Source organism: Zea mays, chromosome 3 (assembly GCF_902167145.1).
Source record: "Zea mays cultivar B73 chromosome 3, Zm-B73-REFERENCE-NAM-5.0, whole genome shotgun sequence".
NCBI lineage: Eukaryota > Viridiplantae > Streptophyta > Magnoliopsida > Poales > Poaceae > Zea > Zea mays.
In genome coordinates, this window is record NC_050098.1 from 178068172 (window position 1) to 178086385 (window position 18214).

The following is an 18214-nucleotide window of genomic DNA, read 5'->3' on the forward strand; positions in this document are numbered from 1 at the left end:
TTGATTGGAATGACTTAACGTGACTAGAAAACGAGCCGCGCGGGGCTGAGTCGTGCGGGCGTGAGCAACGGGGGTGGAGCTGTGCGGGCCGAAGTTGCATGGGCACGGTCGGTGCAGGCGGGCGCACGCGCAAGAAGGTCCGGGTGTCAATCACCCTAGATGATGAATAGTGTTTATATTTATATATATTAATTATATTTATTTAGACAAATTCTTGTAAGTATATAATTCATACAAGTAGTAATTCACGTAAACAACTCCACCACATATTTATTTAAGAGATTGTAATTTCTTATGTAAAATCTAGATAGTTTAAGTTAATTGTTTCTAGAGAATGAATCTTGAATATATAGTTTTAAGAAAGGGTAACTTATAAGAATCTTTTATGTAGTCTCTTGTTTGAAACCAAATTTATTTAGGTCACGAAATAAGTTTTTCTAGTTTATCCAAAATAGGATATTGGAGTGTTACAATTCCATGATTTGAGAGCTATGAACTCATGGATCTTCTATTTCCATGACTGTTTAGAACTTTAGGTTGCATTTGTGAATGGCCGACACAAATAACGGAGTATTTGCTCGCAATTGTTGCATCGGAAAGGAGAGAGTTGTGCGTGGTATGTATGTTGATGACGTAGGACCAGGAGAGAGGAGCTGGCCAGTAGATGAGTTAGACATGAGTACATTTAGAGATTCTATTGTTGCAGCGCTAATTTTGTACGGTGTACATGCAGCGTTACTTTTGTTGTGATGGACACGTACGAGAAACTTTTGTACGCATTTATTGTTTTTTAAAAAAATGAATTGTCAGAATCTGTCATTTGAAAAACTGGCCACCCAAACTACTAGATTATAACCAGTAGCTTCTCTTCACAGCCAAGTTGCCAAACACTTAAATTATCATCTAGATTATTACCAATAGCTTCTCTCCACAGGCCTGTTTGGATCAGCTTTTTTCTGATGAGCTTTTATGAGATGCTGGCTGGATGAATTATGCATAAACTATCATGGTTTTTAAAGATCTGAAAGGAGTGTTATAATCAATTGGAAATAGAAGATCCAAAATGATTGAACATCCTATCGTCTGTTTCGCTTCAAAATGATTGAACATCAAACCACATGCAAAACACTCATGAAAAGTAAAAAAACAATCATTTTGATGAGGCAAAAGATATGCATGCACATCCCACACTCTTAATGCATGAAGATCCCGAACAGATACCCTTATAATTGACATACATTCGCCTGACGAAGTAGCATTCGACGATATTGTATCTATGTTGGACAATGATATTGTGTCTATGTCTGCCATGCCACAAGTAATGTTCGTCACACAAATGCTGCTATGATAAACCTTTGCTAGTAATTTGATTAAAGTAAAAAAGCTGAATCTTTAATCTAACTTTAAACTTCAGGAATATATTCCGATAAACACAAACCGGAGTACATTACATGCTCCTCTACCCCTACAGACCTTGATCTCCACCCTTTTTTTGGAAAGATCTCCACCCTAATTAACTCAATAAAAAACAATGACTAGGCTATTTGTGCGTCCATCACCGTTCGTTTGCTTAAAATTTGCACTTCCCAGGTGTCCTAGCTGCTACTATGTACACAACTGCTGAGAAGGAAAATGGACAAGGATAGACACACACAACAATGAAACTATGGGAAAATTTCAATGCTCAAAACATGATGCCAATATGCCGTACTGCTCACTGGATAGGGAAATAACCATCGGCAACATGATCTCCGAAGTCCTAACTCAAGATATGTTCGGTCACCAATACCAGAAAATGATTGGGCCTCAAGACTCAAGCATCTGGAACTGATAGAAAGTATTGTGACATAAAGGCCCTGAATCTCATTTTGTACTCCCTAGGTAAAATTACAGTTGGGGATAGATTCTTTGGAACAACAAGAGATGTCTTCACCCAAGATTCCAGCTGTTTGTCCCAGGTATATTGTCTCAAATAATCTATAATTCCAAATACAAGCTCTTTCTTCTCTTTGTCAACTCCAACAAGCAAGGAGTAATCCATGACATTCATGTTCTGTAAGCACAATGAAATACAAAATATAAGACTGTAAGGCAAAATTATAGAAGTATATAAACTCACATGAGAATTATTTGCTGGCAATGGGCACACATACACTTAGGAAAGATGTGTCGTTCCAAATAGCGCGTTCCATGAGGTTTTTAGTTTTTCCTTGAATGTAGATTGGCATGGTACGCATGTCTTCAATAAAATTTTGATCCAACAGTACCTTTTCAGAATTTTCTGAATCAGGAATATATCGTGAGAAAAGAGCACCCTTCAGATCATATCTGCGTAGTATATTATGTCCAAACAGAAGATTTTCCATAACCATGAAGTTAACCCTTGTCTCCTTGCCATTCCTAGTTTCCTTAACCTTAAATAGTATCATAAAGAAATACATCATAATATGCCAGGAGCAGTTTGTGCCACGTAGTTTCATGGAAGATTCGACGTACCTGATATATTCCTAGAATTTTCGCAAGACAAGTAGGGTTGCTTGAAACCTGAGATGCACCAAAATGCTTAAAGTACTCAAGACCAAACTTTAAGAACGAGTCAAATTCAGTCTTCTTGATTTGTTTTATGATAAATCTGTCATCCATTGATTTCGCAAAGAAAACCTTACTCTTTCCACCCTGTGCATTCCAGTTTTTGCAGCGGCTTATTGACGAAATATATGCAAGTTCTGATGGGCAGCACATCTTCCGAAGATCATGGAATTGTTTTGCATATATACAAATGACAGTATATTTGCTTCTCAGAGCTATCTTTTCATTGTTCAGATCGATTTCGTGGTGCAGATCTTTTAAAGCTGACAGAAATGAATCATAAAACCCTGATGTTAATTCCTCAGTTGGTGCAAACCTTGAAAATTTATGGTTGTTTTCGAAAGACTCATTTGGAGACGACATGGATGGCAGCATAGAAGCATTTTTATCCAAGTTACTAGATGCAGCTTCATAATAGAACCCTTGTTGTTCAGATATAATTAGAGCATAAGCAATAATGCTAGAAGCCTCTTCCTCAGAAATTGAAAAGATATTACCACCATGGCCAGCTATAAAATGCCCCAAGTCCATTTGATGTTTTAATTGTGCCAATGGTGAAGAGCATGGGGTGTATTTGTTGATGAGGTAAAATTTATACAAAGAACCACCTTCAAGTTCTTTCTTGTATTCCATTTCCAATTGATTAAATTGATTCCAGAACCATTTTCCTTCATCGTCACTTGGAATGACAACATGATGCAATACATTGGATGCTGCAGGTTGTTCATCATTCATAAATGGTATAGTGTTTAATTTCTCTGAACAATTAACATTAGCAATCGTTTCAAACTGATCAGCAGCTTCGCCTAGAGAGGAAAGAGCTGATTTTACATCATGGTCTTGATAATTGAGCAAATCGTGCTCTTTCTCTTTGGTTATTAATTTAGCAGTAAGGTGAACCTTATCCAACATTGTATCACCAAATGGATCATCAAAGTTGCCAGAAGAATTTATAGTTGCTTCCTTTCTTTCTGTTCCAATTTCCTTTAGTGATGGTGTGTCCTGGATTGCAATACTTGCTGAACTCTTCGGTTCATTCTTTGCTGTGCTTTCATGAATGGAATTGTCTGAAGATGCAGTATTAACTTTAGTGTACTGCAGAATATGAAGCAACCGAAGATCCCAAATGTAGAACCCAAGAAGAAGTTGCTGGTACAACCAGTTCAAACCAAGGATCCCATGTGCAAAACTCTCAGGTATGGCAATTCGGCTAAACTCCCTCAGAGAAACCTTGTATGCAGAGGAAATGTTAACATACCAAAAAATAATCTTAAACCTTTTGCATAAGGAAATCAGCTAATACATAGAAGAATAGAATTGATGCAGGACGATTACCTCAACTTTATTTTTCTCTTGTGTAAGCATCCTGGACACCTCCAAAAGTAACCCCTCATCCTCATCTACTGAAACGTTGGTGTCTTCCCCCATGGCTTGACTAGAGTATCTTGATCTCAAGTCTTGTATTACATTTTCAATTGTTGTAAATAACTGCTTCCATTTAAGAAGGACCTTAAAGAATAGAATGATGTTAGCATGCAAGTATGCAATTGGCTAAAGGAAAATAAACAGTAGCAACAACAAATATGTTGCAGAAGCATACATTCTTCACTTCAATGTCAAGCCAATCATTTTTGTTTCGGTTATTGAACTCCAAACTCAATGGAGGCTTACAAGCAGAATATATTTCTACAGATGAGTATATGAACATAGCAACTCTGGATCCAAATCTGCAAGGCATAAAATGACAAAGAATATCAGTGAAATCATGAAAAAAAATCCATGTTTCATTGCAAAAAAAAATCCATGCTCATGTATAGGAGCATAGGAGACATTTACCCAAAGAAACGTAGGCAGTCTCTATGAAGCAAATGCCCACATGTTGGTAGCTTCTTGGTAGCAGAGTGGGTTGAGAAGCTGAGTTCCAAGAACTTTCCAAACGACAGATTACGTGCAGAGGAAGATATTATAACCCTATGGGTCGGCTTAGCATTGCATCTCAAACATCTGGTCCACATCCAAATTCTTCCTTGAGTCTCACCAGAAAGTGTCAACTCCAAGGGAAGTCTTTTCACAAGAACAGTTAGAGTACCATTATGGTGGGTATAAGAGTACATGTGAGATTCTGGAGATTCACCACATGATAGGCAGCTGTGTTTCTGTAAACAGTTTAATCATTATTGAAAACAACAGAAAGTAAAATGAATGATATCCTAAATTAGCAAATAGTTAAGATGTATGACCTCATTAAGTAAAGTATCTTGCAAATATCGTCCAAGGGATGTATCAAAATACCCATAATAAGTTATCCGCGACAGGTGACTCTGCTCACAAACAGCTTGGTTCCTGATATGTTGGCTAGACATTGATACCAAGATATCCTGAGTGTTCAAAGCAGCTCCACTCTCAGCACAAATTACATCAAAAGTTCCCTGAAAATTGTCACTAGACAATTCCTTCTTCTGCACCTCTTTGGAAGTATCAGTGAATGTTGAGCCATCAAAACCACCAGATATTTTTGACTCAGCACAATCTGGTGATGGCATGTCCTGCATAAAATTTGTCGAGGGATCTGAAACAGGCAGGGATGAATATGACTGAATGCCTTTGCTGTCAATATGCTCTTCACCAGCAGAATCTTCAGATGCCATAGTTTTGGAATCATGAAGATGCAATGGTACAGATTTTTCAGTATGAATAAGCTTTTCCTGATTAGGATACTGATCATCACAAGTTGGTGTGTTATTCATGGTGTCACTGTTTTTTGAATTATCATAACAGGAACCAAGCAGCTGTTGATTAGTTTTAAAGCACTTCTCTTTCCCTGTGGTAGTTTTGTCTGTCGTAAACAATTTTTGATCGGCAAAGAATGAAGTTTCAAGGATCAAATGGTAAGCTGCAAAGACAGTGAAATGAAGCACACGCTTAATCTTCTTAAGTTCTTCCCTTGTTGCTCCTTTCAGCAGTATCTACAGAACAATGTCAAACTAATTAGAACTAGCAAAACAGAAGGACCACATTAAACAGGATAAGTCATGAGCAAAAAACACACACACACACACACACAATGGACAACAGATGATATGATTTGCACTAGACAAAGTATGACGGAAACTTGTTAGATGAACCCTGATCCTATCTATTAGCTAGTTAGGTAGTTGTTGCATGCATCAGTTAGTTACTTAGTCAGCAGCATCGCTCGAGCTACCGGTTCTGGTTGGCGTCATGCGCGTAGGGGAGGCAGTGAGACTCGCTCACTCGCATGGGCGCCGGACGAATCGCGTGTATGTGCGGTGTGGGGATGGACGCGCTCAAACACACGACCAAGAATCGCTCGGGGCCTTTTACGATTTCTTGCATGCACTCTGCACCCAAATAAAAGGAGCAATAGAACACATAAAATGTTGTCGCTTCACACCAAATAGCCTGAGTCTGAAATTGTCCTAGTGCGTGTTTAAGTTCGTCTGTATCAGAGAGGGTGAGCTGAGTGCTTCTTCTCTGGCTCAAGAGATCGTCGGCTCAGGTCTAACACAGGCAATTGAACAGTATTAGACAACACAACTCATACCTAACAGTGAGATTATTTTCTCCATATTCTACTCCAGCACAGCTTCTTCTAGCTATAACTCACACAGTAATTTAGTTTGTCCCATCTCATAAGTCATAGAACAACAATAAATGTCAAGGTAAGAAGGGCCTTCTAAATGAGTTGGTTAGATGATCTGAGTAGAACTCCTCGGGTCCTGAGTTCAACTCTCCCCGTGAGAGTGAATTTCAGGCTGAGATTAAAAAATCCCCTCATATGTCCCATGTCAAAGCACGGGTCTAAGACCCGACCCCGTGTTATATATGGGTGGGGCAGGGGTTCGGGGGTTTTCTAGATCTTTTTTTCTTGAAAAGCACAGGAGAATTGTGCCCCGTTATATTAAGCAAAGAAGGTTACAAGGGGCAAGAAAGAACCTAGGGTACAAGCCCTCCTTACGGGGGCCAAGAAACAGGCATACACAAAAAGATCCATAAGGGACCACAAGAGAAACTACCCCCCGCAGACCCTAACCAGTACGGCTAGAAGCAGCCAAAAAGGATAATCCCTTGGCTCCTGTAGCTTGCCATTTCTCTCTTTTTTCATTTGTTGGCTCCTGGAGAAGAGAGAGATTGGACGAAGCACCATCAAACACCACTCTGTTTCTATGCTTCCAGATCATCCATGCTCTCAGAATAATGATATAGTCCAAGCCTTTCCTCACCAGACCACCAGAGACAATAGCTGAAGCTCCTTTCCACCATTGCAGAAACAAGTCTCCATGTTGAGGGGCTAGACTGTGGAGTGTGGAGGCCAAACCTTCTAAGAGTAGAGTACCAATAAACCCTAGAGAAGACACATGAGACCAGCAGGTGATTACTGGTTTCAGGTTCTTGGTCACAGAGGGAGCATCTGACTGGATGACTCATGCCTCTACTTGCAAGTCTATCTGCAGTCCAGCACCTGTTCATGGCCACCAACCATAAAAAGAACCTGTATTTAGGAGGGACCCAAACCTTCCAGATCTGTCTGTAGTGGCCAAAGGAGCATGATCCAATAAAAAGACCCATGTAGGCAATCCTTGCAGAGTAATGACCATCAGGAGCAATAGAAAATATGTGCTTGCCCTCCATGTTAGGATACAAAACCACCCCTGCGAGAGAATTCCATAAGAGAATATAATCTGTCAGAACTCTCAAGGTCAAGGCTCCCCTAATGTCTACAATCCTATTCAGTAAGGCGTCTTGCGCTGTTCTTTTGCCAGCTATTCTTTTTGGGATTGTGCTGAACAATCTTGGAGCTATATCAACAATCGTCCTTCCATTAATCCATTTGTCTGTCCATAATAGAGTATTGGCACCATTGTCAACCTCTAAAATAAGCACAGAGTACAAGGTCGAGTGGGGTCAGTTTTTTTTAGCCATAGCCATATCATGCAAAGAGCCCAGCAAAGTTCTGAGAAGCTAGAGATTCCCAGCCCTCCCAAATCCAGGGGCCTACCGCCTACATACCTTTCCCCAAGCTACCAAACAATGCCCACCTTTTGCCTCCTTTCTTCCCCTCCATAAGAAGCATTTTCTTATTTTGTCAATGTCGGGGGTAATAGTTAGGGATACCCGAATTATCCCCCGAAAAACGCACTCAGAGAGGTAAGGACGAAACCCTCGAGGGGAAACAGCCGAGGTACCTATTAAACCGAAGCCTCTCCTCGAGAGTCTCCCGCCTCGGGTAGAACTCCGTCCGTCTCACCTGAGCCAATCTCAGGTCGATAAGACAAGAGCGCCCGAAAACAGGAAGAGAACATGCGCATTTAATGCGCATACCTACCTCGCGCCGCGGCAGCAGAGCACAGTGGCCGACAAGACAGCAATCACATCTGGGCACAACAGCATCGTTACGTCTCCACTATAGTGCGCGCACACCGCCTGCCACCCCTGATGGGACATCTAATACGACAGGCAGAGAAGACCGGCCCTCGGGCGGAATTCTTCACCTCGCCTGACGCCGAGTCTAGCCCTCGGGCGGTTTCTCTGCCTCGCCCGACGGCGAGTTCGGCCCTCGGATGAATTCTCCGCCTCGCCCGAGCTCGGCCTCGACCACCCACTCCGCTGTGAATCCCGCGGGAGGCCACTCCGCTGGCTGTGGCACATGTCACGGGAGGGCTCGTCTGACGCCTCGTGAAAACTTCCGCCTCGCCCGAGCGGAGCTCCAACCTCGATAAGCGCAACAGGGAATCTCGACGTCATCCTGCACAGGAACGCCGACGCATCCCGTAAGCAGGCTTTAGCCCATACTCCGGCGCTGTTACAACAACTACGGTATGGGCTACCCCTCCACTAAGGGCTCGGGCGTACGGCCACCCCCTCGGCCTCTGTCTCGGCTCTCAGCGGAAAACCAGCGGGCAAAGTCAACAATGCAGTGCACCGTCACGTTGACTTGTAGCGCGCCAAGACATCTCTCCTTTGAATACGACGACACCGGCTTCACTGCAGACATCCCCTTCGTGTATAAATAGGGCAGTAGAGTTCATCTAGCAGGGGGACGACCAAGAGAAAAAGGAGAACACGCAGACGAATACTCACTTCTCCACTCAGCCATAGATATTGGCACTTGCCTCAATCAGTTCAAGGGACTTGGGGACTTCCCCTCTCCCGCCGTGATTGTAACCCCTACTACAGGCACCTCAGTGCGAGTAATATAAGCCTCATCCCCTCTGCTGGAAGTAGGGTCTTGTGTTGCCCGAACCAGGACAAATCGTTTGTGTCAACTCGCACACCATCTAGAGTCTGGCCACACGGCATTATTTACTAGTTGGTTAGTATTGGAAACCCTAACCCTAACAGGGGTTGGGCAATCTATTAAATAGACTGGAGTAACTGGGCCAGGCCCATTACAGAGGGGCGAGACAGTAATTACACGGGGAGAACCCCAAACCCTAATCGGGTATTCTAACACCCCCCGCAGTCACAACTCTATCCTGTACAGATGTTGAGACTGGATCGGAAGTCTAAAAATACACTCGACGGTAACCCCTTGGTGAAGATGTCAGCGAACTGCAGCGTGGTGGGGACGCTGAGAACCCGAACGTCACCGGCAGCGACACGCTCGCGGACGAAGTGCAGGTCGATCTCCACGTGCTTCGTGCGCTGATGCTGCACGGGATTGGTGGAGAGGTAGACCACGCTGACGTTGTCGCAGTAGACGAGGGTGGCGCGCTGAAGGGGACTGTGGAGCTCGTGGAGGAGCTGTCACAGCCAGGAGGCCTCTGCCACGCCGTTGGCCACGACGTGGTACTCGGCTTCAGCGCTGGAGCGAGAGACGGCGGGCTACCGTTTGGCGGCCCAAGAGACGAGGTTGGCGCCCAGGAACACGGCGTAACCGGAGGTGGACCGGCGCGTGTCGGGACAGCCAGCCCAGTCAGCGTCGGTGTAGACCACGAGCTCCGACGTCGGGGGTGGTCGAAGTAGGAGGCCGTAGTCGAGGGAGCCGCGGAGGTAGCGCAGTATCCGCTTGAGAGCGGTGAGGTGGGGCTCCCGCGGAGTGTGCATATGTAGGCACACCTGCTGGACGGCGTAGGCGATGTCGGGCCTGGAGAAGGTGAGGTACTGGAGCGCGCCGGTCAGGCTCCGGTAGGACGTCGCGTCGGCGACCAGAGGCCCGTCGTCCTCAGAGAGCTTTGCCTGAGTGTCGACAGGCGTGGAGCAGGGCTTGCAGTCAGACATGCCAGCCCGCTCCAGGATGTCGATGGCGTACTGGCGCTGGTGGAGGAAGAGACCCTGAGACCGGCGCTCGGCGGTGATGCCGAGGAAGTGGTGTAGGGGCCCCAGGTCCTTCATCGCGAACTCCCGCTTAAGGGCGACGATCGTGCGCTGTAGAAGGTCGGCGGTGGATGCCGTGAGTACAATGTCGTCGACATAGAGCAGGAGGTAGACGGTGTCGTCGCCACGCCGATAGATGAACAGGGACGTGTCTGACTTGGCCTCGACGAAGCCAATAGAGGCCAAGTAGGAGGCGAAGCGACTGTACCATGCCCGCGGCGCCTGCTTGAGGCCGTACATGGATCGGTTCAGCCGGCAGACCAAATCCGGACGATCGGCGTCGACGAAGCCGGTGGGCTGGCTGCAGTAAACAGTCTCCGTCAGAGTGCCATGGAGGAAGGCATTCTTGACGTCGAGCTGATGGATCGCCCAGTCGCGGGAGAGGGCGAGGGAGAGAGCGGCGCGGACAGTGGCGAATTTGACGACGGGGCTGAAGGTCTCGTCGTAGTCTACTCCGGGGCGCTGGGTGAAGCCCCGAAGGACCCAACGGGCCTTGTAGCGGTCGAGGGAGCCGTCCGAGGTCAACTTGTGGCGAAATAGCCACTTGCCGGTGACCACATTGGTTCCTGGTGGACACGGCACCAGGTCCCAGGTGTGGTTGGCCAAGAGGGTTGCGTACTCCTCCTCCATAGCACGACGCCAATGTGGGTCGGCGAGGGCAGTGCGAACGGAGGAGGGCACCGGGGATGCGTCCGGTGGAGTGCAGGTCGTATCAGCTGCCGGGATCAGCCGGTCGACGGGGCGAAGAACGCCAGCGGCGCGCCGAGTCACCATCGGGTGGACGTGCCCGGGGTCGCGATGGATGGCGACCGGGTGGTACACTGGCGGCTCGGAGCGGGCCGCCGGAACGTCGGGAGCGGCGGGTATGGCCAGCTCGCGGCGGTGATAGACGACGGCGGGGTCGGCAAAGCGGGCCGCGCTCGTCGACGGGCCCGAGTCGGCAGGCGCCGAGGTAGCGACGTGGCCGCGACGGTGGTAGACGAGCGCGGGGCCGACGGGGCCGCGCGTGGCGCAGGCAGGGGCGACGGGGCCACGTGTGGCGCAGGCGTGATCGACGGGGCCGCGCGTGACGCAGGCATGATCGACGGGGCCGCACGTGGCGCAGGCATGATCGACGGGGCCGCGCGTGGCGCAGGCGTGATCGATGGGGCCGCGCGTGGCGCAGGCGGGGTCATCGGGGCCGCGCGTGACGCAGGCATGATCGACGGGGCCGCGCGTGGCGTCGTGGCCGCACAAGGTACAGGTAACGACGCAAGGCGGGGCTCCGGGGGTGGGGGGGAACCGGATTGGACTCGAGGAGTGAGTCGAGATCGGTGGGTGGGGTGGAGCCTGCAAGGGGAAACACATCTTCGTCGAAGACGACGTGACGAGAGATGATGATGCGGTGGGAGGTGAGGTCCAGACACCTATACCCCTTGTGGTCAGGGGAGTAGTCGAGGAAGAGGCAGCGAGTGGAGCGAGGAGAAAGCTTGTTAGGGGCGGTAGCGAAAGTGTTAGGGTAGTAGGCACAGCCGAACACGCGCAGGTGGTCGTAGGAAGGGGTTGTGCCGTACAGGGCGAAGTGAGGTGTAGGGTGGCTCACCGCCTTCGAGGGAAGACGGTTGAGGAGATGCATGGCGGTATGAAGGGCCTCTGCCCAGTAGGTGGCAGGGAGAGACGCCTGAAAGAGAAGGCAGCGGATCATGTTGGTGTGGTGCGAATCATGCGCTCGGCCCGGCCGTTCTGAGCAGAGGTGTAGGGACACGAGAGACGCAACTAGACGCCGTGAGTGAGGAAGAAAGAACGGGAGGCGTTGTTGTCGAACTCGCGGCCATTGTCGCACTGCAGGGCATGGACCGAGCGCTGGAACTGGGTGGATACCCAGGCGAAGAAGTGAGTGAGGGTGGTAAACGTGTCGGACTTCAGCCGAAGGGGGAAAGTCCAAAGGAAATGGTAGTAGTCGTCCAGAATGACCAGGTAGTATTTGTAGCCGGAGAGGCTAAGGACAGGAGACGTCCAGAGATCACAGTGGACAAGATCAAAGGCCTGAGCAGCCCTGGATGTGGAAGTGGAAAAAGGAAGACGGGAGTGACGGCCGAGTTGACAAGCATGACAGAGGCGCTCAGAAGAGCCCCGAGTATAGGATATATCTGAGTGGCCGGAAAGCTGGGACATGACGTCAGGTCCAGGGTGCCCGAGGCGATGGTGCCAAATGGTGGAGGAGGTGGTGGTAGTAGCAAGTGCAGGAGATGAGGCTACTCTGGTGTGGGGAGTGGAGGGCAAGTGAAGAGAATAGAGGGGACCGGAGCTGTCACAGCGAGCGAGCACAGCATGTGTGGGAAGGTGGCGTATGGTGAGACCCCAGGGGTCGAACTCCATAGAGCACTAGTTGTCACTAGTGAAGCGACGAACCGAGAGGAGGGGATGAGTCAGTCCAGGAGCAACAAGGACGTCGTTAAGGCAGAATGGTCCTGGAAGAAACGATGTACCTACTGAGGTGACCGAGAGGGTGGAACCGTTGCCGACGACGATGGAGGAAGGATGTGAGGGGTGGGGTGGATGGGAGTGGAGTAACGAACTAGTTGTGGGAGTAGTGTGGAAGGAGGCCCCGGAGTCAACCACCCAATCGGTGGTGGTTGGGGGAGGTGGTGGTGGCGAAGGTACGGTGTGAGCGGAGAGGGCCAAAGAAGGTGCCCCGATAGAGGCACTAGGAAGGGAGGGGGATGACACGGGCTCAACCGCTAGGGAGGCGATCGCAGCACGTGGGAAGACAAGCGGTCCAGGCACGTGATGGCCCGCCTGAGGGTGGACCTCGACGCGGTCCCGAATAATAGGGTTCCAGACTGGATCGAAGGACACGAACATGCCCCGGATGAGCTGGCCGTCGTGGAGGAGGACACGCACAGTCACAAGAAAGGCGGGCGAGGTAAAGCTCATGTATGGCGGGGGTGACGCCATGGAACCGGTGTGGGAGGAGACAACACTGGTAGGAGTAGCGCAGCTGCGCGAGAAGTGAGGAGGGTCGTCAAGAAGGGCGCGCGCAGCCGCTAGGATCGGGTCGGGCGGCGAGGCTGGGAGCAGAGGCCGACAGCGCCCGACGGCAAGGGAAGAGGAGGCCGCGGCGGGGAGCGCTTGCGGCAGGGAGGGCGCGCGGCGGGATCCTGGGAGGCGGAGAAGGACGCGACGGCCGACTGCGCAGGGCCGCGATGGAGGCGGCCGGCGGCGCAAGGGCGCGGCCCGCGGCGGCTGAGTGGGGAGGGAGCCGGCGGCGCAGGGAAGGCAGCCGGCGGCGCGACGGCTTGGGGCGAAGGGTGGCGCGGCCGGCGGCCGGCGGCGGCGGCAAGAAGAAGGGCTCTGTCACCTTCACGATCGACTGCTGCGGCTCAGGGAAGGGAGGAGGGAGGAGAAGGCAGGGGCGGCGGCGGCTGTTGCCAGGGAGCAGATGGGGGGGCGCCGGCGGCGCAGGGGAGGGAAGCACCGGCGGCTGGGCAGGGGAGGTGGCGGCTGGGAGAGAAAAAAATTGGCTCTATACCATATTGGAAACCCTAACCCTAACAGGGGTTGGGCAATCTATTAAATAGACTGGAGTAACTGGGCCAGGCCCATTACAGAGGGGCGAGACAGTAATTACACGGGGAGAACCCCAAACCCTAATCGGGTATTCTAACAGTTAGGACCCCCAAGTCCAAACACCAACAATCAATTTTGTCAATGACCCCTTTAGGGATATCAATTGCCATTGCAGTATATACTGACATCCCAGTGAGAACATGCTGCACCAAAACTATTCTGCCTGCTCTATTCATCAAATCAGCCTTCGAATTTGGGAGTTGATCAGCTATTTTATCCACCAGGGGCAATAACTGTTGCTTGGTTAATTTGTGCAAAGAGAGAGGAAGTCCTAGATATTTGCAAGGGAAGAAGGCAATATCACAAGGTAGTCTGCTCTAAATGTCCTGTTTGATTTCCTCAGAACATCTGATTGGGAAAATGTTGGACTTCTGTGCATTGTTATTAAGGCCAAAGGCATCTCCAAATAGCTTAAGGATATCAAGGGTGATAGAAATATTAGCCTGATTAGGGTGCAGAAATAAGGCCACATCATCCGCATAAATAGAAATTTTGTGGAGCTTTCTTCTCCTGCATAGTTGTTGCAGCAACCCTGCTTTCTCAGCCTTGGAGAAGAGCAGACCCAGAACATCCATGGCGAGGATAAACACGTCGTTCTTGGCCACCGTAAGGTGTGCTCGTCTTTGTACTGGTCCGTTTGGACCTTTTCTCTTCTTAATATAATGATGCGCAGTTCTCTTGCGCGTTCGAGGAAAAAAGGATAAACAACATTAGAGACAAGGGGTCTCCCTGCATGAGACCTCTTCGATGTTGAATCTTTGTACCTGGGCATCCATTGAGGAGAACATGGGTAGTAGAAGACCCCAGAAGCCCACAGATGATATCTCTCCATCTTTTTCCAAAACTCATATGTTGCATAACTTCAATCAAGAGTTGTCTTACCCCCACAAATCGAGTTTTTTAGAATCACGCGCCCCTATTTGCCACATGTATAGATGGTAGCACAAAAATAAAATATCATCTGGCTTTTTTCCTATTAATTTTGTGATCAAGATGAAACAATATCACCTCTTCTTTGAATGTCCAGAAACAAAGATGGTGCGGAGTGATGTTGGACATTGTTTTGGTGCTAATGACATACCAAGGGATCTTGCGCAATGCTGGGTACGGGTTAAGAATTAGTTACCTAATAGGGGCAAGGTACACACATTTGGGATAGCGCTAATTTGCTGAGGTATCTGGAAAACATGAAACAAAAATTGTTTCGATGGAAAACTTTATTCCCCAGCTGAAATCATCTTCTATGTTTGCACTAATGCATGAGGATGATTATATCAAACGGAGGCTGATGACTACAACTAGCTCCTTTCATTATCACCAAACACGCAAAGAAGGAGCATGCAAACAAGTTTTCAGAAAATATCCCAAGCAAACCAGTGAACTTTCTTTTTAAAAAAAAGAGTCCAGCCCATGCAGTGTGAAAAAAAACAATATGTACACCAAATGTAGCCCAAGGCGGGCATTAAAAGATATGTCTAGCCTGGGCACTTGAGCAGTAAAAAGAACCAGACTACATAAATAGAAAATATTACATAAAAATAAGAAATAGAAAACATACCGTGCATCCCAGAGGTCTTGGAAAACCCTCTAGAAATAAAAATGTTTTGCATGATTTTTTTCCATCTTCTCCAGTAATATTATGCTCTTCAACAAACTTTTCAAAATGGAGAGATTCACACTGCTTAATAAGACTGGGTTTCATAAGAACACTCTGCAAAGATAGAATTGGAGAGCCAATGCAGCGAGCAATTCTTTCCAACCGATGGGTATTCATGTCACTTACTACCGTAACTCCTTGTTTCTGAATATATTCGTTTACATTACGGGAAACTGCTTTCTCGACCAATATAACATCAAGCTGGCATTTGACTATCACTTCATAAAGAGTTCTCTCCAGCTGATCGTTTTCCTGGTCAATGAGGACGAAGAGGAATTTTGTAAAACTCACCTACTATGTGGTGTTTTACCTATGCAATATAAAAAAGCTTTGACCAAGGACCTAAGAGTACGAATGCAGACCTGTTTCATCGAATTTATTGATGATAGCCCCGTTGACGAATGGCCAAGGGCGCCCTGAAGAAGTAGCAGTTTTGGATGTTTTACATTGGCACGCATCTGTTTATGTGCAGCACTCTTCTTAAAAACAAGACCATTGATCACTTCACTATCAAAGGAACAAAGAAAGGGAACCAAATTGAGAGACAATGTAAGGATAAGGAAAGAACACTACAATATTAGTTTGTTACCTCTGCTGGTAAGATCCTGAAGCTAAACATTTCACCTTCACATACGAACCAGGATCCATTGCATTTCCGGAATTGGCTTCAGGTTTTACACGTAGTGCAGCATCCCATGACAATGATGCAACAATATCAAGCCAGTTTTTATCTGTGCCTCCATCAGATAAAGAGAGCCCTTCAGCAGCCAAGAATCGACTTACTAGGATCTTGAATTGTCCATTCATTACTTCTGACATTACTTTCTGCAATTGGTCGTCGCGGCTTTCCTTGTTTCTCTCTGCTAAGTTAACCTTGAAACTTGACCTACCCCACCCAGTGCTGTTATTGCCACTCTCGTCGTCATCATTAGAAACAGTATCAAAGTCATCTTCATTATTTTCTGGCTCCGGTGGTAACCAAATGAGAGGATCTGCTTCAAAACTAGGCAAAGCTAGTGGGTACAGGCATTCATTTTCATTTTCAAAGTGAGTACCATGTTTCATTTCAGGTTCGGTATTCAATATATTGTTATATACTATTGTATTTTCCAAGGTACTGCTGAGTCCATCCATAACTTGTTCATTCAATGGGAAAATATCACCACCTGGCATGGGAAGGCTAGTGATCTGTTCAACAACTATAGCACCTGATTCTTTATGATCAATATCTTCCACTGGTACAGCACATTTCGTTCTTACATGTTTATCATCGGACAGGATGTCTTTTCTCTGTTCATAAGATATATCTGAATCCAATGAAATATTAATGGTATCAAAATTTCCCTTGTTGGAGTCTTCATGTCTCTCCAGCTGTTGCTCAGCAGATGAAATATATTGGTTTATTGGAATGGAAAAAATAGCACAGTCATCAGCAATATCCTTAAATTGACATTCTTCCACTCGCACAAAACTCTCTTCTTGCTCCATAAAATCTTTAATTAATATGGTATCATGATAAAATTGACCAGTATCTTGGAGCTCAATCTCCTCTTCAGAATCAGAATCTGTTAGAGAGTCACCTGATGAAATAAATGCCATAGAGAAATTAAATTATGGTTGTGTAAGGAAATGATGTTAAATGATACAAAATAATCACATCACTTATTTACGAGAGGGGTGCTCCAACACTCACCAAGGCTTGAAAAGCAACTGGCAAAGCTTGAGAAAGAATTTTCTCGGGAAAAAACAGGGGTGCCGTAAGGAGTGCTGTAAGGGCTCGAGTCCATGGCCAGCCAGTTGATCTCGCTGGTAACAATTGATGATCCCTCACCATAATCACACATCTTGCAGCAAGACGTACTGCAGGCCAGGTCGATATTAGCTTCATTCATGGTTGTCTCCTCTGATGCACATGCGTGACACATTTTACTCATGACACAACTTCACTGCATTATTGTGCTAGCATGCCACCTGCACATACAAAAACAACATTGGAGCCAGCCATCCACTCAGGTAAACCATGACCAGGGTTCCAGAAGCGGCACTAAGCGCACGCTTCGGCGCGCTGAAGCGCTAAGAGGACGGGTAACGCTTCGCTTTGGGGCATAAGCGCTCCCAAAGCGGTGCGACCGCCTTGGTGGAGCAGCGCCAGCGGCTGCTGGCTACCAGGCCGCGCGCGGAGGCAGCCGCCGGAGCCGGGCGCCGCTGACGATCCACCGGAGGTGGGAGGACAGAGAAGCACGCACGCAGGATCACCGAGTCGGGTGCGGAGGGCCGGAGGCAAAGCATCAAAACTTACTTGTGCGCGCCGAGAAGGCACGATTCCAAATCCACCGGAGCGAATACGCCCACCGAAAGCCTCGATAGACACACGCACACCCGTTCACCGGTTCACATATGGCGGAGAACAAGAGGGGAGGGAAGGGATGAATCCAAGAGCCGCGGGATTCGATGGCTTGATGTGTGGGATTTTGCTGTTTAAATTGGACGCGATTTTGAAACGGGAAGAAGAGAGGAGGAATGGGGACGGAAACAGCTAAATATAGGGGTACTGGGGTAGTGGCTTGGATGAGCTGTTGTAGACTGCATATATACGCGCTCCAGCTAATGCTTGCGTAACATGGGAGGTGCGGACCAATGTTTGTCGTGTGAGTCAGTGTGGGTCATGGTCACGGAAACGGTCCGCTGGGAAAGGTGGGAGTTTCTAGTGTAGCGGGGTGATATGTTTGCTTCAGATACAAGCTGCCTAGTGTCTAGAATGGTTTACAAAACCGACCGGTTTTTCGTTAAACCTAGAGATGGACAAATTTTTACCATAAACTAAAACCGAATCGAACCGTACTGAACCGAAATTTCAGTTTTTTCGGTAGTTCGGTTCGGTTTTTGTATCTCAGAAATTCGGTTTTCGGTATCGTAATCGGTTTTTACCGTATACCGAACCGAAATACTAAAAAAACCGAAAACCAAACTTTATCAATTCTAAATTTTGACTATTTGATTATGTAAACTAAATGTGTGAAG

At 47.7% G+C, this 18214-nt stretch overlaps 1 protein-coding gene across 2 annotated transcripts; it reads right to left on the reverse strand.

Annotated features, from left to right (window-relative positions):
- Positions 1 to 1345: 1345 nt before the first annotated feature.
- Positions 1346 to 17881, reverse strand: LOC103650943 (putative 1-phosphatidylinositol-3-phosphate 5-kinase FAB1D). 2 transcript variants are annotated; one of them, XR_004857281.1, is made up of 13 exons: positions 17493 to 17881; positions 16887 to 17164; positions 15783 to 16773; positions 15556 to 15700; positions 15095 to 15445; positions 4830 to 5555; positions 4426 to 4745; positions 4190 to 4316; positions 3925 to 4098; positions 2667 to 3819; positions 2497 to 2544; positions 2154 to 2414; positions 1346 to 2053 (listed from the first exon to the last, which is right to left on the reverse strand). XR_004857281.1 is itself a non-coding variant. In XM_008676547.4 (12 exons), exons 2-12 carry the CDS (start codon positions 17125 to 17127, stop codon positions 1814 to 1816), a joined length of 4899 nt encoding a protein of 1632 aa, XP_008674769.1. In that variant the 5' UTR covers positions 17128 to 17164; positions 17493 to 17881; the 3' UTR covers positions 1346 to 1813. The 2 variants fall into 2 exon arrangements, 1 of the variants encoding a protein (XP_008674769.1); XM_008676547.4 differs by having other exon boundaries at positions 2497 to 3819.
- Between the last annotated feature and the right edge of the window lie 333 nt (positions 17882 to 18214).